Source organism: Aricia agestis, chromosome 16 (assembly GCF_905147365.1).
Source record: "Aricia agestis chromosome 16, ilAriAges1.1, whole genome shotgun sequence".
Taxonomy (NCBI): domain Eukaryota; kingdom Metazoa; phylum Arthropoda; class Insecta; order Lepidoptera; family Lycaenidae; genus Aricia; species Aricia agestis.
Genome location: NC_056421.1, coordinates 5,938,937 through 5,962,545, shown reverse-complemented (window position 1 = coordinate 5,962,545; position 23,609 = coordinate 5,938,937). Strand labels below are relative to the sequence as shown.

Genomic DNA, 23,609 nt, shown 5'->3' with positions numbered 1-23,609 from the left:
CGTTTGCCCCCTTATTTCATAAAATAAATACCATGATTTGATAGGAAAAGGGATCAAAGAACGAAGCTGCATTTAAATAGCAATATTGCGGCACTTGTCTCTACGTTAAGCGAATTTAATTTTGAAGGGCACTGCTGAGTGCTGAGGTACGCTACCGTATACATTTATATTATGCTTGGTGGGTGCAGTATGACAGTACACTCCAGTGTTATCGGAGTTAATTAAAATTTCGGTTGTATATTATGCGGTTAAACCAAATTTTGTATTTATTTTGAATGCTTGTTCATTGTCTGTTGAAGCTTATCACTGGATCGTTATACACTATAGAACAAAGATTTCTTTCGATATTTACTTTTACTGCGTAGAAAATCTATATATATATATAAAACTCAAAGGTGACTGACTGACATCGTGATCTATCAACGCACAGCCCAAACCACTGGACCGATCGAGCTGAAATTTGGCATGCAGGTAAATGATATGACGTAGGCATCCGCTAAGAAAGCATTTTCATCAATTCTACCTCCAAGGGGTTAAAATAGGGGATGAAAGTTTGTAAATGATACTTCTTAACGCGAGCGAAGCCGCGGGCAAAAACTCGTATAGAATAAAGTGAAATACATCATGGACAAAATAGTGTCTGTTTTAACTTCAATCTAAATTCGTTTAGTTTGAACGTTCCTTCGTGACAAAAGGACATCGATCGATTCAATTTGTGGACGCAACAGCTAGTGGCCCAAGAGTCAGCGACAGCCAGACTTTCACCATTTTATAATAGCCCCCTACTACCCCTATAGAGAAACGACCAACAACTATGGAGTTTCGTGATTTAGCTGAAAGTTTTCAAAATTTCCGTAAAACAAAATAACAAAAGCCTGGCTGTCGCTGGCTCTTACTCCATATTAACATAGCGATAAGAATTAATAAGGAGGCCCAATAGTCCGAAAACCATTAGGAGATAACGTCCAGATATTAGCGGGGCGTATAATCTCAGGCCCTTGGCCTTAATGGTCGGCGTTGGCGCGAATTTACATAAAACCTGACACTTGTTGATAGGCTGTCGGGGGTGAGATATGCCCGGAATATGTATGTGGATTTGAGGGCGCATATTTCAAACCAGGGCTGACACAGACACGTTTTTCAGTCAGAAATGTTTTAAGTCGCTCTAGACACGGAACGTGGATTTCAGAGCTATGTTTAAAACCAGGGTTGTCACAATTACTTTTTTCATGGTTGTTTCTGAAGGAAAGCCCATTCTAAGTCATCCGGGACATATTTCAAAACAGGGCTGTCACTGAGACGTTTTTCAGGATAGCATTTGAATTTTGAAGAAATAGTTTTAAGGCGCCCTGGAATATGTAATGTAGATTGTACGGCCATGTTTCAGATCAGGGCTGTTAAAAAACTCTTTTAAAGGGGATTTTTCCGTTAACATAATTGACAGCCCTGAACACCTGTCATGAAAGATCATATTGAATTTTTATTCAAATTAATTGCCTCAAATTGTTCGGCTTGATTTTATCGGGGAATCGGAAAATTATTCATGTCCCCATGCGATTTCAATATTGTTGTGCACGGAAGTATATATTTTACTAAAGGGTTTCGAATTTTTTCGACTTACTATGATAAACAAAGATGGTTTGTCATAAATAGGAAAAGAATATTGAATATTAGCCATTCTCAACACTTGTTTTCCAGTTACCAGCAATAGCTACAGTGTAAGCAGATATTAATAGACCTTTAAAGTTATAATAATATAATATCTATGGATTAAAGTTATGGTGAAGTTAAAATACATCAATTCCCATAAACCATAATATATCTCTCAACCACAAAATTAACGACAGACCCACACAGGGCAGTAAAATCAGTAAGGTGAGGCAGGTAAGTGAAAGTAATGTCAATACCACAGTAAAATGATAAGCAGTAGATGATCTTCATACAAGTCCATACTTAAGTCAAACTCATGCAGTACACAATATTTATTTAATTTCAATTTGCGTTAAAACTTAAAACTCCTATAGCTCAACTCTGTGTTGATAGATTTTATTTCAAGGATTTGTTGATATATTTTTTCATTTTTTCAATTATAAGTTCAAAATATAAACTTAATCAGCGCAATATCAGCCTAAAAATGTTTACGGCGTCCAATCATTATTTTACATTAGCAACAATAAACGCAGTTTTTTTATTATGACCTTAGGTGTGTAGTGTGTAAGGCACGATTCAGTAGTCCGGGCGTTTTGATTGGTGCGCGGCTCTGGAACGCTCGGAGTAAGTGTACTGTATGATACACTGTGTCAATACTTCGCATATATCTGTGGAAATAGGTTAATGTTGTCACAGGCGCGGCGGGCGACACAACCTATTTAACCTCGTGGTTTGTGAGCCAAATGACTGTTTTATCTGGAAAATGTTTATTTTGCATATTGAGGGTCGTCTTTTAATGCGTATTGTGCATTGAAACATTTAAGGTTAGAGTAAAATGCGGTTTGCTTTTCAATGAAGGTATTTCCAAATTAAAATATGCGAAAGTAATCAATTTGCAATGTAATATGAAAAGTACTTAGTACGTATTTAGTCATCTGTGGTTTAATTTTCTTTTAAATAAGTAACATAATATACGTATTATTATGTTTTTAATAAAAATCTGATTTTTAGTATATTTTATCTGTAGCTCGAAATCGGTGCTTCAACTGAAAAAAATTTGGTCTTGATACGTCTTGTTGTAAATAGTTCAGAAAAAAACAGCAGAATGATAAGTAATATATTTTATCGTTAATACGAGAAAACTACAATTAATTATTATTAATAACTATGATTATTTATAGATGCGTGACAATGGCCCGGAGAGCTAGATTATAATATAGACGTGGGAGAGCCATGCTTCGGCACGAATGGGCCAGCTCGACCGGAGAAATACCACGTTCTCACAGAAAACCGGCGTGAAACAACGCTTGCGCTGTGTTTCGCCGAGTGAGTGAGTTTACCGGAGGCCCAATCCCCTACCCTATTCGCTTCCCTACCCTCTCCTTTTCCCTTCCCTTTCCATCCCTACCCTTCCCTATTCCCTCTTAAAAGGCCGGCAACACACCTGCAGCTCTTCTGATGCTGCGAGTGTCCATGGGCGACGGAAGTTGCTTTCCATAAGGTGACCCGTTTGCTCGTTGGCCCCCTTATTTCATAAAAAAAATGTTTGCTACACAAAAACCAAACATTAAATTAAATTGAACATCAGGCTAAAAAGGTACTAGAGATAACAATAGCGCCAATTTTTCATTTTTCTTTCCAGAGGTTTTTCCTGTGGCCCTAATCCCCGTACTAAGTCGTACCTGCCTGGTTATAAATATATTTCCGTTGGCCGTGGATGAATTCGTTTCATTTCGAAGCTTGACGAATAAGGAATACATTATTTTAAACAGCGAAAATCTTATGTTAAAATTAAATAAATCAAAAATGATTTGAAGAGCTAAAATAAATCTCTTATTATTTCACTTTCGGCTCTCTAGTAAGTTTTTTTCATTTGTCGAAAAAAACTCATAGTATTTCTGTACCCAGCAAAATCAGTTTAATGGTTTTGTCATGAAACGGTAACAGTAGATAGACAGACAGACAGGCACACTTTCGCATTTCTAATATTAGTGTGGATGTAGATTTTGGACATAAGTATTTGGTGCATGCATCAGTCTACATCGTTGCAATCAGGTGCACCGGCTTACAGTGAAATACTATGCTGGGCTCAGAGGCGCTTTGTAGCAGTAATGGTTATCATAATATCAATACGCGAACGAAAATCTTTGTAACCCTTTTTACGAAAAATGGGGAAACGTAGGAGCATTAAATTTTGCACAGTTATAGTTTATATGGTGAAGGAGTGCATCGAACTAATATTATTTTGAAATTATGCTTTGATCATAATTTTTTTTAACAAATAAAACATTACTCACACTACAACACACACACATGAGAAATGACAGATTTTTGAGTGACAAGCCTATACATGATACGAATTATACTCTTTTATTTATGGTTGAAGTCTGTTGACAACAAGTTGAAAAAATATTATTGAAAATGGATTATAGTTTTTTTTTATTGAATCTATCCGAAAGCCACTTTAAGATACTATTACAATGCTTACACGACCAGTCTGAGATCAGCTAAGTCCCAGAGACAAGAGTTGGAAAAAAAATATAAAGTCAATATTTTTTACAAAATATAGGTAGTATTCCTAATGTCGTTGAAACTAAGGTCGAATTTCGACTATTGGGCGATCTTTAGTACTCATAAAACTGCACATACTATTTTCAGTCCTTATATTTTAACCCCGGAATGTATTTGTTGAGTTACTTATTATTACTTCCCACGAGACTCTCTGTACTTTTGCTAAAATAGTCTATGTTTATACGTACTCATAAACTTCAGAAAAAGAAGGCTGTTGAATAGTGTTGGTGAAAATAGCATTAGCAATAATAATTAATTGTTAAATGCCCATTAGCAATAATTTAATTAATCGTACTTGCTAAAAACTACGATTGCTAATATTATCGTGCGTAGCAATAGTCTACGATCATCATAAAAATTACGTCCGCGCTGTTTCGCACCGCGGTGCTTACTGTTAAATGAATTGCTATTTTTCACTCGATGCGAAATAATACTCGACGCGGGCGGTGCGATGCGAACCGATAATTTGATAATTCACGAAGTCGCATTTTTAGCAAATAGCAAAGCAATAATACTTAGCATGCTGTGACATCAAAATTAGCATGTTAATGAAATTAATAGAAAATAGCATTAATTCCCATTACTACTGTTGGACGCGGCGATCGACTCAAACTAAGTTAAAACGAATTTTGATTATTTATTAACTATTCTGGAATAAGCTACCCAAATATCTGTCTTCAAAGTCTAATATAGTATGTGGTGAACTTATCTAACTCCTTACACTGCTTAGAAACCTACTAAGAAACCTTACCAGCCACTTGATTAAGATGTAAATCACTCAACACATAGAAATTCGAACATCCAACCATCTTACCAGCCAGTTCAAAGTCAGCCAGCTCATCTAAGTTCGACAACTAGTAACCTAAAATAGGCATGAGTGGACGAAGTGGGTAACTAACATTTTCCAACATAAGAACTCTCATCTTTTCTCTTAAAATTTGAACAAACCTTGTAACTTACCTAGTTCATCATTTAGCTAATATATCTAGTTACACATAAAATCCATATTTTTTGATTTCAAATAATTTCTCCGGTCCTAAAGCCTCCATTTGTGCAAAAAAATCGGCTTAGTGCGAGTTGGACTCGCGCACGAAAGGTTCCGTACCACAATAGAGCAAAAAATATGCTGAAATATGTGTTTTTTGTTTAGGAGCCCCTCTTAATTATTTCATTTATTTAAATTTTAATATAAATTATTGAAGTACAAATAAAACTGAGTATTTCATGAATATTTAAAGTGCCTATGTATTGCCGTTATCGATATATAGCAAAAAAAAATCACGTTTGTTATATGGGAGCCCCTCTTAAATATTTAATTTATTTTGTTTTTAGTATTTGTTGTTATAGCAACAACAGATATACACAATCTGTCAAAATTTCGGAAGTCTAGCTATAGCGGTTCTTGAGTTACAGCCTGGAGACACACAGACAGACAGACGGACAGACATCGAAATCTTAGTAATAGGGTCCCGTTTTTACCCTTTGGGTACGCAACCCTAAAAACGGCAGTTTTCAAAATGTTAGTTACCCACTCCATCCGCTCGTGTTTTCGAATACCCTTGTCGATTTCGTGTTTAGAATAGTTGGGAAATTCCCCCGCGATGCCTTCAAAGGCCAGGGGCTCTCAAAGTTAATTGCTCCCTTAGAGCTTTACATAATTTAATAGAGGCCAGTGGCACTCCAATTCGGAGTCTTTCGTATCTAATTTCTGGTAAAGATAGACCACAATAATACCTCTAAAAGTTATTATGAGCTTTTCTTTAGGTAAGTATTCTTATTTTTTGGCTCATCCTAATATTAAGTTTGATTGTAAGTGATACCTTAAGTAAAGTTTGATATAGATTGACATGCAACAGATCTTTATCAAATTCTTACCAGGATCGACGAACTCCGAAGAGTCATAGAGAGAGAGAAGAGAGTTACTTTTTAAATTTTTCGACGACGGCTGATCTTTCAATATTTCAATTGGGTCACATAAGTTTTGACTATTTCGATGACGACTTTATTAACATAGGTATTTTAAGGACGCTACATTTTGTCACAAATATCAGCGATTTTCAGGTACTATTTTAAATAATTGGGAGTAGCAAGGCAAGGATATTTTCGTTTCAAATGAAAGATAATATATTCATCTCCACGTCTATACCATAAAAAATTTATAGCCGCATAGAAAATTTTCACATAATAAACGTTTTGACCATCACAATAATCGCAAAAGATTTAAAAAATGGGGTTTGATTAGGTACAATTATTATAGCTATACACACTGAACTAAGGAAAATAAATATAGGTACAAAAAACTTGTTGCTTATTTAGTCCCCTATACGAATAGCTAAATATTTTATATAAAAATAAATAACATTTCCATTTAAAAGAAAAATAAGAAACGCTCTCAAATTTCTTCATACATTTTCGCCCTATCAAGAAAGCGGCAAGCGTCGTAACCGCCACCGTACAAGGCGCGCTGATATTAAATGTTATTTTAACGTCGGTATTCGTATTGACCTGCTAATTTTTGACATAATTTTTGTGATAGCGTCCTTAAGATCTGTTGCCGATTGATATTTAAAAATAGTAACGTAACTTGGAAAAGATTCATCTGTAACTATTGTTTCACTTACAAATATAAAATATAGTAGCACTATACGATTACACAAGTGTGTCGTGCGTCAACATTATTGTATTTGGCATACATTTTCTATGAACGAGAATGTCCTTATGGGCATTCTCGTTCATAGAAAATGGTACCAAATTTCGCTATACGTACGGAACAAGCAAAACAGATATCTACGTCTTTTCATGCAGGAGCAAAAAAGACAAAATAATAAAGCCATAGAAGATCAATGAAAGCATCGCGCTATCATTATAATCAAAATTTAAAAAAAAATACCTAAGGGGACCAACGAGCAAATGGGTCACCTGATGGAAAGCAACAACCGTCACCCATGGACACTCACAACATTAGAGAGCTGCAGGTGCGTTGCCGGCCCACTCTCCTTGAAGGTTTAAAGGTCGTATGGTCCGAAAATACTGTTGGTGTCAGTTCGTTCCTGAGTCTAAGAAATTACTAAGTGTTCAGTATCCTTGAACACTTAGTAATTTCTTAACGGGTTAATTCGGAATTCGTGTAATAACTTAACACTAATTCAACCGCAGTACGGTCCCTCCGACCCTCGGGGATATTATCCGTGGCTCTGGGCTATAGCTCGCACGTGCTAACCCACAGGCTTCACAAACTTTCCATAATTATATGAGAACTTACATGATTTGCCTGTACTAGTTTTATACCCTATCAAAACTATAACATAACCATAATGACGCGGCATAGAATTTATATGAATAGACATTAATTCATATGAATTTTTGTAACGATAACCTTGCACACAACCAAAGACCAACCGTATACGCATCGCAATAAGATTCATTTTATCTTAGCATAAAACTGTAGTTACTAGGGGCGGATCTTCTCTATTTTTCATGTTTTTTTTTTTAATATCTTTGGAAATAAATATTAAGAAACAAAATTGTTCGGTTCAGAAGATTTTAATATAGATGTAAATCTATATTAAAATCTTTTAACAATTTAAACAATTTATTCAGATAAAATGTATAATTTTCCTAGTTAATACTTATATTTCGATGAAATGGATTTTTGTCGGAGGTGAGTTTGTAAATTAACTACAGCCAAAGTACCTATTACGTTTTATGAAAATGTTTATGGTTTAAGTTATTTTAAATATTGTGCTTTATATCTCATATTTTTTACATTTTTGTTATTACTAGAGATCACCCAATGGTCGAAATTCGACCTTAGTTTCAACGACATTAGGACTACTTCCTATATTTTGTAAAAAGATATGTCTATCATATTTTTTTCAACTCTTCTTTCTGGGACTTAGCTGATCTCAGACTGGCCGTGTAAGCATTGTCTAAAAGTATCCTGATTCAATAAAAAAAACTATAATCCATTTTTAATTTGTCACCTTGTTGTCAACAGACTTCAACCATAAATAAAAGAGTAAATTCGTATGGCTTGTCACTCAAAAATCTGTCATTTTTCCTAGTGTGTGTGTTGTAGTGTGTAATGTTTTATTTGTAAAAAAAAGTATGATAAAAGCGTAATTTCAAAATAATATTAGCTCGACGATGCACTCCTTCACTATATAAACTATAACTGTACAAAATTTCATTTACCTACGTTTCTCCATTTTTCGTCAAAAGGGATACAAAGTTTTTGGCTCACGTATTAATATATAGATGTTATTATATTAGAACTAGGTAAACCGGGAGTCACGGAATAACAAATTGGGGTTTATCCTCGCCTTAATTCGCCGCTTGAAGTGTTTAAGTCAAACGTACTCAATAGTTTTGGATGAAAGTACACCAACTTACTTAAATTTAGTTTTTGTAACTCAACCTAAAACTAATAATTAAGTATGTAAATTAATAGCTTAGGTGCTTACATACAAAAACTTTACTCTCAATTATAACTTAATTCATATATACACATTAAAATACACTTTTGATTTTACATGTTGAAATAAAAATTAAAGCTGCAAAATATTGAAAAAATGAAATAAAATATTTGCAATACAAGACCATATTCAAAAGTTCATGAAGAGCATTGGTTAAAAATACCAATAGCATGTTGAAAAATACATCAGTTGATTGGGTTGAAACTGAAAATATTCCGATGACATGAGTGGCACTTAATTTATTTTCCTTTGCCATATGCAAGAAGCACATGAATACTGAAAAGTTTTTAATTTTCAATACATCCACTTATAAACATTCAACAATGATTTTGTAATAAAAAGCTCAAGTAGTTCAACATACTGACAAAATGTATAGTTTTATCTGTTCCATCAACTCAGACTTACAAAGTAAGTAATAATAATATTTTAAATACGTTTTCCACTGGTGTAGGAATTTACAATTTTTTTTCAAAATTTTACCCTAAGAAGGTTAAAAAGGGGATCAAATTTTTATATCAGGAATAATATTTTACCAAAACAAGTTATTTAGAATATAAAGTGACGTTTGTATCAATTTTATTCAAGCTACAAAGACCAAGAAACTTAGTTGTAAGAATTGACTGAAGAACAAAGTGAAGCCGTTAAAAGAAGTAACAGGCATTCCGACATTATATTAATATTTAATCAAACACCAAGTTTCGTCAGGTACAAAATACTCGTCTAATGAATATGTATAGGGCGCACATGCTGAAACTTTGACAATTAATTTACTTCGCTACGTGAAAGTGCCCAAAAACTGTGTAACATAATTGCTGGTGAAATTTTTATGCGCAACCTACTGTGTTGTAGTATATTTTTATTTCATAAACAGTGTTGGTCAAGTCAGCAATACGCCATGGTAAGTGAAATCAAACTGCATCTATCTTCTATCTTCTATCTAAATAAATAAAACTCAATCAAAAGGACTGACATGGTGATCTATCAACGCACAGCCAAAACCACTGGACAAACAAGTTCCGAAACCGAGAAAGAAAGATAAGAAGAGGCGTGACTCAGATGAATCGAAGCACAAAGGCATGAAGAATAGCATAAGCATGGAAGTCACAGATAATAATGTTAAAGTTGTTAAAGAAACGCTCGAGTTTGATGATGACACTAATGATATCCCTGAAGCTGATAAAATAAAAGAAATTTCGAGGGATGAAGATAAATTAGATGTCCATGTTGACGAAATTGAAAATAGCACCGGCAAAGAAGAAAACGTAGAAGTAGATGCTTTAAATGAGGATGATATTAAAACCGTAGATTTCAAAGAGGATGAAACAAACAATATACAAAACACAGAAGCCGAAATTGAAATAGAGAAAATTCAGTTACATGAAGTGACAGGGCTGAAATTTGGCATGCAGGGGCCTTACTCCCGAAACTGATATCGATTTCGATTTGCGATTTCAACGGTTTTTTGACACTTTAGTCATTTAAAATATGTCTAAAAAATGTCAAAAAACCGTTGAAATCGAAAATCGAAATCGATATCAGTTTCGGGAGTAAGACACCTGGTAGCTGTTATGACGTAGGCTAAGAAAGGATTTTGATCAATTCTACTAATAATAGTTAAAATAGGGGATGAAAGTTTATATATAATAATACTTCATAACGCGAGCGAAGCCGCGGGCAAAAGCTATCATCCATTATGGGCCATGGCCCAAAGTGAAAAGGGGCCTTCTTAAAACATTCAGCCTATTTTTCAAGAAGGCTCCGTAGCAAGCTTGATTTTTTAAATTAATAAATTAGCTAGCCAGAAACCAGAAACTGAGGAGACTGGAAATAAATAGGCTCAACGTGGCTATCATAGAAATTAACCTTTATATTTTAAAATCACTTACACATTACAAGAAATACGAACAAATTCGAAGAAAATTGAAAATTGTACGGTCCACAATACGTTATCTCCAATGCCAATCTATTCTACCAGTAATGAAAACTCGGTGCACTGAAAATTGGCATTTCTTTTGCCTTTCACATGCAGGAAATGAAGCGGTTATCACACGCCAGTCCCCCGTCACGGCCTTGACCAAATAAACTATTCCATGTCGTAAACGGTCGCCAGCCACGGCATTTTGTGGTCGATACAAATTAAAATAACATGCTGACGTCAACTCTTTAAGGGCATTGTTAAAAACATGAAAATGTTTTATGTAAAAGAAACTTTGAAGCAAGCAAATAGGAATTAATAAAGTTTTATGAATATATCAAATCTATGGTTAAACATCAAATGCAACGCGGGGTCTATGTCCTGTCGTTGATGATACACTGAATAGTTTTGCTGAAAATGCACATGAATACTGAAATGGACCATAATAAATAATATGTTAGAAAAGTAGCTTTCCATAAATCATATTATTATTTAGGTTGTTACTGATAATAATATAAAATAATGTAAAAATCGGTGTAAAAGAACTAAAATTACTTTTAATTAAGTTATTGTCACATAAAAGCTTTAACTTAAAAGATATGTAGATGCTCGTACCGTTTCAAATCCTAAAATACACTTAACTGAATATGGGTGTATAATATAAAAAAAGTACAATAAAATACTACCGCCCGCGCCAGCGCCAGTCCTCTTAGTTTGTAATTCCCCAAAGCGAGTCGGTCATTTGTTCTGGCCATAACTCTTCAAGCTTCATTACTTGTACAGTTATTCACTGAGCACATAAGTCGTACTTTAGCCCAAACAGCCATGAAATAAAATTTTGCTGAATCCCGATGGGTGATCTTGTTTCCGCATAAAAGCTTGTGTTAAATGTATAAAAAATATTCACTGATGGTTCAAAGATTTGATCGGGTGGAATTTGATTAAATATAATGGACTCTTGATAAAATGTGACAGTAATTTTAATGGGTATGTAGATATTATTATTATGTATTCATTTTCGATCAGGGTCTATTCTAATATGCGAAAGTGTTGTTTGTTTTTTCTGTCTTCCTTTTTAATCTAATTTTGATAAAATGTTTTATTATCTATACTAACGTTACAAATGTGAAAGCGTGTCTGTTTGTCCGTCTGTCTGTATGTTACCTCTTCGCCGCTGAAACGATGCTGAAATTTGATATGGCGATACTTTGAATTCTGGGAAAGGACATAGGATACTTTTAACTCCGGAAAAATGTACCGTTACTGCGCGATAAATAAATTTAAGTCTAATAGGACCGCAGTAACAGAAGAAAATCTGGAAAAAACGCGGAAAAATATAATATATAATAAAAAGAAAGTGTATATCTCACCAACTACTGGAGCAATTTTTATGTTAATTGGCACAGATATAGAGTAGACCAAGTGAAGAGACATGAGCTATTTTTTTGCGGGAAAATGTACGGTTTTCGTAAAATTCCTAATTTCCGCGAGCGAAGCCGCGCGGGACATCTAGTTTATAATATTTTAAGGAATAACATAGCCTAATGTTTACGGAGAAATATATTTTGGTTCCCGCTCGATAAATGTGCGGCAAAGTTGAGAGCAACATCTAGTACAGTCTGTCAAGTGAAGAAATTAAAAAGTGGCAACATCGTAGTGTCATGCCTTTCAAATCAATCTATGAAAAAAGGGATGACAGTACGATGTTGCCACTTTTTAATTTCTTTACTTTCTTAACGGACTATATGTTCATCAAACGTTATATTCATCTCGTGACTACGCTTAAGTGCCGTCGAGAATTTCGATAAAACAATTTCCGTGAAAATTTTAACAATGCAAAGGCGACAAAAAGTGACACCATTTTTTCTAAACAAGCGCATGTATGTCTTGGCACAATGGTGCTTCACCCTTTTTGTTTCACCCATTCTTCTGGTTGACATTATTACTTTCTATTGTTTTGCAGGCCGGAGACTGAAGAAAAACTCGTGAAAAACTCGAGTGGGGATTTACAAATAACGCTCGAAACCGGATTAAAAATTTAACCTTCGCAGAAAATGGAAATCGTTACAATCAAACCGTGAAGAAAATTCCACGTCTGTGTAAGTTTGAAATTTGAATAATAAGGTTCGTTCCAGAACCGGTCAAGCGCGAAGTGTCAGAGAACTGAGCTTAATGTTTTAATTAATTCTTTAAATCCAAGAAATTCTTTGTTAACGTAGATTTAAATAGGAATAAATTGATATAACTGAAAAGATTTTATTTCCCTAGTTCTCGGAAATTTTAGTCAAAAGTTTTCGGTTTTCAAAAGCGTTCTCGCTTCTAGATATAAACAAAAATAACTAAAGTCCTTTAATAATAATTATCAAAATTTGTTTTAATTTATTATATGCCTAAAATGATGCCAGAAAATGTATTTTTATCAGGTAATTTAGCGATGAAACAGAGGTACTAAATCATAGATTTTCCTATCTGTATTTTATCCTCTAGGATAAACCAGTTTATTCCGCCCGAATTGACTATACATAAAACGGAATTTATCTGTCCCGCTGTTTGTACAGCAAAGCTAATAGGGGAGGGTGCGACAAGTGTAAGCAAACCCACGCAAAAGGTCACCTGTAACCCAAATGACGTTCATCGGTTACTATCGCTACGGTAAATGTTGCTTTCTGATTTACCGATTTACGGGACTTTGTGGAGAATTTTTCCGGAATAAAACGGCAAGGGAAAAGTTGTAACTATTGACAAGTTAGTTACTACAATGTACTTATTTTATTTTACTCGTATTTGGTTCAAAAATATTTTCAAATTTCAAAAATTGTATGAATAATCTAACTGGTATTCGACCATGTAGAACATTTATTAAGTACTTAAACCAAACAAAAAAAATCCGAAGCGACGAAAAAGCTAGCATTCATTTGTTAATAACCCACTTATTTCAAGCAGAAAATATACTGTAACCATGTAAATAATTTTAGGTACGACGATATAGCTCCCCTTTTAAATAATAAACATAATGTTAGCATGTTTATGTTTTCGTGGCATCAAACGGTAACGTTACTCATATAACATACATTAGCAATATTGTTTTGAATGAGAAAATATTTAACCACTCGTTCGTGATCCTTTTGATCTTTTTCATAAATTTCCCTCAAATCGTCAGTCATATTTTGTATGTAATCCAACACAAATCATTTTTCCGCCTCGTCGGCTTACTACACTTTTTATGTGTTTGGTGAATCATATTTCAATATTTCACTCTTTACTATTATTATAATTTATAAGAGTTACTAGATGTCCCGCGCGGCTTCGCCCGCGTAAATTAGAAATTTTACAGAATCCGTAGCTACATTTTCCCATAAAAAATATTTCCCCCGTTTTTCCCACATTTTCCTGAGTTTCTTCTGTCGTATTAGTCTTAGAGTAATAATATAATATAACCTTCTCGATAAATGATGAGTCTTACTCGATAAATGATCTATCTAACACTGAGATAAGTTTTTAAATCGGACCTGTAGTTTCTGAGATTGACGCGTTCAAGCAAACATACTCTTCAGGTTTATAATATTAGGTAGATATAGATTTTTTTTAATTATCGCTTGACAAACTCGAGTCTCGATCTAAAAGACTATGAAATGGTATAATATGGTAGTGATGATGATGATGATGATGATGAAGAATGTAATTTGCATAGTAGCATATGCTTTCTGTTCTTAAAACAACGCCGAAACTCCCAAACTTGTATCTATAAAGAATCAGGAATTCTCTCAGCACCTTCCGAACCACGGTATACCAGGTATATCTCGGTGCAAAATCTTACTTGTTGGTAGCATATGCTTAGAATACTTCTCACGAAACCGAAGTCACCATATGTTTCCCTATAAGTTTTGAGGAGTTCCCTCGATTACTTATGGATCCTTCATCAGATCACCACTTTTCTGAATATAATACCAAATTGGGATGATACCCTATATACCAAAAGAAAAATTTTGAAAATCGGTTAACAAACGGCGGAGTAATCGTTGAATATAAGAAAACGAATATAACACCTCCCCCATTTTGAAAGTCGGTTAAAATTGTAGCCTATGTGTTATTTATTTAATATTTTAATCAGCACATGAATTGAATAACAATTTTTTTTTCAAATTAATCGTAGCACCATCTGTCAGGACAAACTAAAATTGAAATAGAATAATATTGAATGCGATGATAGCGCCGTCCGCCGGATCTAATGTAAAACATTCCAAAATCAACAACAGATCCTTATAAATAAGAAATTAATTGAAAAAACATTTTCCAGTAGACCAAACTGTAAATCTAAACCATTCTCGAATCTCCACGAACACACACAAAAAATTTCATCAAAATTGGTCCAGTCGTTTAGGAGGAGTTCAGTCACATACACACGAACACAAGAAATATATATATTAAGATAGACGTCTATTTTCTCTGCCTATAAAGGATTTATGTCTTGCAGATAGTTGATGTTGTTTTAAAATAACTTTTACTGGATATACAATGTTAGAAAAGTCAGTTTGGCTGAGTCCTTACCACATTGATAATTTTTCTTGCATAAAAATATAAGAAACAATGTCATACTGTTATTTTTTCTGTTTAAGAGTCCATATACGAAATTTTGCCGATTTCGCTGATTAACAGACGTGATTTAAAAGTTAAAATACAGTATTTCTATAAGTTTTAATACACAACATGTAAGATCATTTCAATTATAATCTAATGTTGGAGCTAGATTTTTGTTTTTTTAAGTATTTTTAAATAATCCAACTCAAACCCGCGAGAGTTTTGTGATATTTGCTGTAAAAGGTTTAGAATATCACCTTTTTATGGATTGTATTGACGTCTTAACGGTATGAAAAAAATACAATGTACTGTTGAGAAAGTCGTCTATACAATGTTGGAATTACTTTTTACCACTTTAGTATGAAATAGTTGAGTAAAAAAATATGTAACTCGGCAAAATTTTAGAGAAAATGGGTAAAGAATTGCTGTTAATTTCGGCAACTTGGAGCTGTAATTCATAAAAAGAAAACGACAGAAATAATCTATAGATAAAATTCTATTCAATTCGAGAGAAAAAAAAAACAATTGTGCCAAAAAACACGATTCAAAACAACCTAAATCTCACATTAGCCTTGCGGCGAGTATAATATAATGTGAGATTTAGGTTTTTTGAATCGTGTTTTTGGCAAAGTTTGTTTTTTTTTCTTTTTTCTCGAATTGGATAGAATTTTATCTATATAGATTATTTCTGTCGTTTTCTTCAAAATTTCGGCAAAATTTCGTATACGGACTCTTAAGATGTTGACACAGAAAAATATTATCCTTCCAGATGACGCCCGCAACTCTGTTGCGCCAAAATTCGTCTATCACGAGTGAACCGTACATTTTCCGGGATAAAAGTAACCTATGTGCTTTCCCGGAACTCAGAAGTCAGAACTCATAATACTCTATACGATCAAAGTCAGTTCTGCGTGAAGAGGTAACAGACAGCCAGACAGACAAACTTTCGCATTTTTAGTATTAGTATGGATATAAAATTTATTATCCCTTGGTTGTATTAGTCAGGTTATCCAAGTTGGCAACCTAGGGCGAGCTAAATCAAGGCTGTTTACTTATTCAACACTCCGCGCCGTTTTCAGGTCAGTTCAGGGTGTTTTTATCTAGCCTTGGTTTCACTATTAAATTACCCTGAGTATGATTAAACTACCCTCATTTCTAGGGACGCTTTTGATTGTAAGGGTCGATCACAACGAAACTATTGAGTTCGCTGAAACTACACGCGACGCGGTGCTGCGATTTGTACAGCGTTACTATGAATGGAACTGAACCTGAACATAATTATTTCTCTTAACAAAGAATTTAAATAGTATTTTACATAACCTGTACGAACCCAACATAAGCTATAAATACTTTTTAGAAAATTCAACATTTGTAGATTTTGTATGTCATCGAGTATTTTCTGACATTATTAAAGCTTTTTAATAGCTCGCTTGAGCTAACCAGGTTTGGTCAAGCTACAACAAGTTATAAACACTGCTAAACTTTCACGCTGTGCTCGCAAAGCTCATCTAATTAAATCTCCGATCTTCAGAGCTTTTATTGAACCAAATTATTTTTCCGGGACAGGCTTTATGCAGTTTTCGTGTCAATAAATTTAAAATTCCCAGAGTATTTTAGAGAGAATGGAAATCATTGAATCGGTGCTTATGGTATTATACGTTTATATCTGTTTATTATTTTGTTGTGTGAGCTAGCAAAAATATTATTGATAAATCTTTAGTTTTAGCTTAGATAAGTAACTGTAGGTTAGTATTTAGAATAAGACTTGACTAGAGATTAGAACACCGAAACAAAACGAAATGTGATACAACGCGGCGATGCATAATAGCTGCACAAAAATTAAAGATTTACACAATAAAATATTCTGTAAGCAAAACGCGACAATTTAATTTTGTATCGCTTCTATACATCGCCAACTCGCGTCTCCTTTGGTGTGACCCGACCCATAAACGTAAAAAATATCTACCAATCAACTTGTCAAATACCCAAAAAAATATAAAGCCTAAATATACCAAAACCTAGGCTCGTGCGGTTTACGAGGCATTTCCGACCGTAGGTATGACCTGGCTGCTGACATTTCCGATGTGACCCGGCCTTTAAGAAATGAGCAAATTCCTAGGAAGCCTAGTAATCTAAGTACTGACATGTCTCTTGGGACCGCAATACGCATGTAATTCCACTAGTACTGAATATTGTAATATTGCTTCAACTCCCAAGCGGCCACATGCAGCAGTAATAACAATAGATAAGCTATTGTGTCTGGTTTTTCTACGATCGAAGTAATTATAGGTAGTCTATTTATTTTTGTAAAATAGAAATCAGGGATTTTAGCAATTTGAGGGACTAGAACCGATTTCAAAACTATGAAGATCGAGTAGAGGAACAGTTCAATTTTATTTCAAAATTAAATCGCAATTTAATCTATAAAGCACAATAATTTAAAAAAATTGAATTATTTTATTGGAACGAAGTTCCTTATCGCGCGTTGCGAAAGGGGGCTAGACGGAAAAAGTTGTAACGAGTTTATATATTTCTTTAATTTTTTAAAATATGATTAATTTAGCTTACATTTTATAGTAATATATACACTTTTCACGCACTTGTTCCACTTTTATTAATTTATTTAATTACAATTATGTTTCACACGACTGTATCATCATCAGATGGTAAAAAAAATAATAATTTAAGAATTATAATGAGTTGATTGATTTAATAACAGGAAATTGGAAAACAAACCATGTGGATTTTCCGTTAAAAGCCAATAAAATAGATCGATGATCGATCGCAATAAACGTGTGATTAAAAGTGTAAAAGCTCTTACAATATCCCGATTCTTCGATTTTAGTCCAACATTAATACTGCTTCGTTACGATTTTGATACAGTGTGAAAAACATGATACCTACCAAAGTCAAACCAACGACACGTATGGCTTAGAAACTCTAAAACGGTCATTTGACGTTTATTTCAAATGTAAAAAAAAGAGTCAATCAAATTAATTTTTGAATTTTGGTCAAATACTGGGTCAGAAACCGTTAGCTACTATTTTGCAATGACTGCTGCTGCATTCATGTTGGATGAATTTAGCAGAATAGGGGTACTGGATTTGGGCCAAGCAATTAAAACTGTTGATTAAGTTTAATTCGGTACTGAGCTCATCGTGAGGCAATTAGTAGCACATAAGACAATTCGCTGAAGCAATGTTGAAGCTTTGCGGCGAAGTTAATTACGAATACATCGAAGGAGAACCTACTTTAGTTTTTGACTAATTAATAGTTGTGTTAAAAATGAAATATCTGATTTTCTAACTTATAGCTAAGCTTTAAAAAATCAGTAGAGCTATAAGGCCTAGTTCTAGTAATATTATGTTCAATTTACGGTACCTTTTTAAAATCAATACATATACTCTTGTACTTATTACATAAATGAATATTGTCAACCACAATTTAGTTTGCGTCATGTGTGAAAGCCAATTGGTATGCTAATTTCAGGACTGAAAATTTTAAAATAGCTGAAGGCACCAAAAAGTTTCTTGAATAAAAATTACGCCACACTCCGTGTTAAAATAAAACAAAAATTAACAATTTACAAAGGGTCCGAGAGACCTTTACAACGCCGAAGTAGCGCCGCGACAAATAAAAAAGGTGAACTTATTTCAAATTAAACGAGACCTCTCAGCGAAAAATACGGAAAAGATCGGACTGGAAGAAAAGCGCGCCCAACAAAGGAAAGTTTTAATTGAAAAATAAAAAAGGATTAACAAATACACACAGCTCTCAGTTAACTAATGGTTCTATTCTTACCGGCTGTTTCAGTTGTTATTGTATTCAATTTTTTATTGCATTTGATTAATAATATTATAGACTTGCTACCTTTGTCTCTCTTACAGCTTACTATACTTACTTCTCGAAAACCAGCATTTTCGAAGAGGATGTTTCCTACGTCACCTTTATGAAATTCATAATCATAGATACCTTTGTACCTTCGAAATAATAATTGTCGATTGTACCTTTTATTTTTTGTGAGTTTACGAGTATTTCCTTCCACAACATTTTAACATCGTTTGATCATGTTATGAGTTGTGACTTGGCATTTTCTTTACAAAAACTTTTCGTTCAATAGACGAGGGCCAGATACATGTTTCAGGCTCTTTACAACCTTCCTTTTTCTATTCAAGTCTCAAAATGACGATGACGCCCCATAATAGGTCGAAAAAATTAGGATTTTAATAAAGGTTTGAGGAAAAATTTCAGTTATACTTTTTATTTAAAGTTTAAAAATAAAAGTTTTTGTATAATCAAGGCGTTTTCTAAAATAGACATGTGTAAATAAGGATTTGATTATTTCCTCATTTCATCATTTCCTATCTTGCATAATGTAAGTACTAATTTGATCCTATTGCTAAAATAACGAAAATACAACTTTTCAAATTTTCGTAAAAGTTTGCAAACATCTAAATTAAAAAAAAGTTGGAGAATTACCTTTCTGATATTTCATACATAATTTGCCGTCTACATAATTCGTAACTTTATTTGGGCGGTGTACAAAAATAGATGCCATTTGAGATATTATAATGAGGAGGGCAAGAACTGAGCGGCTAGAATCTAGATACTCCTATTTATAAAGGTTCATTAGCATATAGATTAAGCGACGGACAGAAATACTGAAAACCGAATTTTATCATTGGTAACGTTTTAGCTATTCCAAGAAACTTTTCCTTTAGTATAATTTAAATCCTTTCTGAGAGAAATGATTCTTATCTCCTCTAAATCTTTCTTTTTATATGTTTGGAAATTTGAACATTTTTCATAATATTAAAGCAAAATACGTTTATAGTCTTCGAATACGTAGTAAAAAAATCTTACCTCATTACAATTCCCTGCAGTAGCATTAATATCAGTCTTTTTATGGTCTTCATTACCAGCTTCGTTAGTCAACTCGGTTTCATTAATTTCTTTATCACTAGTATATTTAATGAGATCAGGTCTCTCCGCATTCATTGTATTATTGGCGTTTTCATTGGAACAATTTTCTTTAACAACTCTGTTCTCGTTTCTACGCTTGTCCTCGCGATTTTTCACCTTAAAACACGACACTGACTTTTTCTTTTGTTTCGCCTCGTCTCGCCTAGTCTCGTCAGTCTCATCTTTATTTATAGTTTTGGCGGGTCCAGCTTTCAGACGTTTTTTCTTCCCGTTCCATTTAGCTCTGGTCCCGTTCGATCCGGAAGTGTTGCTGTCGTCGCTCGTGCCCACGCTGTCTGTGCACACCGGGTTCACCAGAATTTTGGTGGACTTCGCCTTTGCTTCGATTTTCCGCAAATTGAGAAGACTTCCTGAGTCTACATAAGTCTGTGACATCGACGATTCGACTGTACTGAGTCTGCGGCTGGATTTAGGTAGTAGTTTGATTATTTTCAGCACGTCTCCGTTGTGGCAGCGCACTTTGCTGCCGGCACCCAGTGGACCCATCATGATCGGTGGTCCTCCTTGAAACAGTAACGCCGTTTCAGTGGGCTGACACACGCAAGCCAACATTTTCACTAGTAACTTATCACTAATAGTAACCACATATCTTTGGTGTTTTGTATTCTTAGTAGCACTGTTAAAAAATTACTCCTTTAAAGCCTGGAAATCTTTTGAGTTTTAACTTTTAAGATGAACTAGCCTTCGCTTAACCGTACCTATCTAGGATCCATTTTTATTCAGAGTCGTTCAGCAAAATAGAAATAATGTAATATAATAAAGTTAATACGCGTCTACGACGCCCTTTCATTACGTTTAATGTTCCTCTATACGTGAAGACATTATGAAGAATTGTTTGCAGCAAACATCAGCCACCCTTCAATTTAATATATTTTAATATCGCCGTCATTTAGTTATCTCGTATGAGTTTGTAATAAGTTTCACATGGCGGAATATTATATGCGGAAAACGATCCTATTCACGTGAAAGTCGAATGCGGAATAAGTTCTATTCGATTTATCATCGTCACCGAACAAAAAACTATCGCATCTCCAGCAGAGGATAATAAATTTCTTTGATTCTTTCAGCTCAGAAATTTACAAAGGCTCTGCCTTTTACACTTAATTACTTCGCAAAGGTCGAAGTTTACTTTTGAAGCGATACGGGAAATTAATATTGTGTCTAAGACGATAATATCTCGGAATTTTATGCGAGAGTTTCGGGCGACGACCCGACGGAATTCGGCCGAATTAAATTTTAAGACGATATTAAGGGAGTTACCATTTAATAATTAATTATTGTACGTTAAGTAGGTAAATAAATTGTACATGTGGAAGCTAATTTGGGTATATGGAGAGAAAGGGAGAAACTTCAGGTAATGTGATTAAAAAGTAAAATTTAGGAGCTGCTACGTTTTACAGTGTGGTAGAGCTACGTTTTACGTCGTTACGTACACTATAGACAACTATAGTTTGAGGTTATAAAAATCATCATAATTGTTTCTAAGTAACGCTGATAATTTTTTTTATTATTTAACAAATTAATTTCGGTAAAATTTGGTTAAGACATTCCTTGCTAAGGATAATATTATGTAAGTAAGTATAGACTTAATTTAGGAAAAAAACATAGTTCCCGAGGAATATAATATTACGAATAGTTTTTATTATTCGTAGATTACGAACAAAGTTGCAGGTTTGTAGTATACTGTATAATAAATGTTGTCGACCGCAGAATCCAAAACATAATATTTCAAAAGGGCATTTAAATACCTTTATACCGTTCATTTTTCTACGATAAGATTCGAGGTGAAATTCTAACAAAGGCGTAGAGTTCGTTCTATACCCACATGAAAGAGAATTTACATTCAAAAGAACCATATGAGTGTATGAGTGTGTATGGGAAAAGTGAATTATTGCGGGTTAATTTAACCAGTGTTTTCACCTGGGATGTAGGGCAATTTGGCTATGTTTGTATTAATAAACACAATTTTTTATATCCTTGTAAATATCCATAGAAAAATTCTGAAAATTTCACATGATGCATAATATTATAATATAGTTCTAGATGTCAAAAAATGCATAACACGAAAAACCCCGTAATAGGTCAGTACCCGATTATTCGCGGGGCGTCGATTTATATTATACTGATTTATTAATTGGATGTTTTGTAATTATCGTGTATTTATGGAAGCTGTTAGAATATAAAAACTGTCCTCAGTCAAATCAAAACAAAAAATAAATCAAAATGGGAATAAGTACTTTGAAGACAAGAAACATTTAAAAGCTACAAACGCCGTCTCATGCTAAACTCTGTTATTCATTCGTTTTAGGTATCTCCTAAACAATTATTTAGTTATTTATTTATCAGTTATTTATCAGACTATTAAACGCAAAATATAATAATATTAGATAAATTATATACGTCGAGGTATCTTGCATAAACATTAAACATATACCATAGCAAGGCGTTCCTAATCGTTTAGTAACCCCAATAAATTTCCCTTTCAACAAACTGCAGCGCAATTTAGCTCCTGAACTTTATTTGTACGAAATTTACAATGAAAACTCAAGAACAGGAGGGCCATAGAATGAGGTTATTTAAAATGCTCGTTTAAAATTTCACCGCGCTTTTACATAAGCTTTGTGGATCCATTGTACACTTTACAATTCAGCGAGCAAAAGTCTCGCGCCATTTTAAAAGTTTAGTGTTGGAGTGTGGTTTAACCTTATATTAGGGCTTTCACAGATTAACGATAGCCAGTCCTGAGTAACACAGGGGAAATAAATCTAGTCTTACAGTTTTAACGTACCTAAGGTTCGTAAAATAATAGCAAAATTAAACAAAAACTGCAAACCCTAAAAGTAAATATTTTATGTTAAAAAACGTAAAAATTTATTTTATCAGGGCGAGCGAAGCGAGCCTAGTATATCCCACAACCTTTACATTTTGTGCTACACTTTACGGAAAAACTGTCACGCCTATTGACTTTTGCTTTAATATAAGTAGTATTTTTTTTATATTTTATATTATGTAGATGTGTTATCATCAGTCAGTTAAAGTGTGAAGACGCGAGCCCTCACTGAGCTCGGCTTTTAACTAGTTCAAATGATATTTTATTAAAATAATCAATCAAAAATAAGAATTCATAATCTTGCGATTAACGTCATACCCTATCATGTACGTGACACTACACCAACTAATCAACTTTCTAAAATTGTCGTTTAATTTTACATTTTCCACACAAGAACGGCAAGCGGCATGCACGCACAGTATAAATATATGCAGTAGAATAACTCAGATGTGTCATCAAATTAAATAAACAGCATGTGCTACTGTATTGCTTTTATACTAGGTTATTTGAAACCCCGCTAATGTGTGCGTGCTCTCGATTTGGGCCATCTAGTCTGAAAGTTGTTTACTGTATTATATTGTGGGGCAGGGCCATTGTTAATCACTTG

General features: G+C 33.9%; 1 protein-coding gene across 6 annotated transcripts in view; it reads right to left on the bottom strand.

Moving 5' to 3' along the window:
• The window catches only part of LOC121734917 (apoptosis-stimulating of p53 protein 2-like), a 353,717-nt gene that overhangs the window by 83,932 nt on the left and 246,176 nt on the right, over nt 1–23,609 (bottom strand). For 3 of the 6 annotated variants that reach the window (XM_042125555.1, XM_042125556.1, XM_042125558.1), the window contains exon 1: nt 20,053–20,739. The exons of the other annotated variants lie outside the window; for them this stretch is intronic. In XM_042125555.1, coding sequence (XP_041981489.1) covers nt 20,053–20,724 — 672 coding nt within the window. In that variant the 5' untranslated portion in view covers nt 20,725–20,739. Of the gene's footprint in view, nt 1–20,052; nt 20,740–23,609 lie in introns of those variants that run through there. 6 annotated transcript variants of the gene reach the window in all.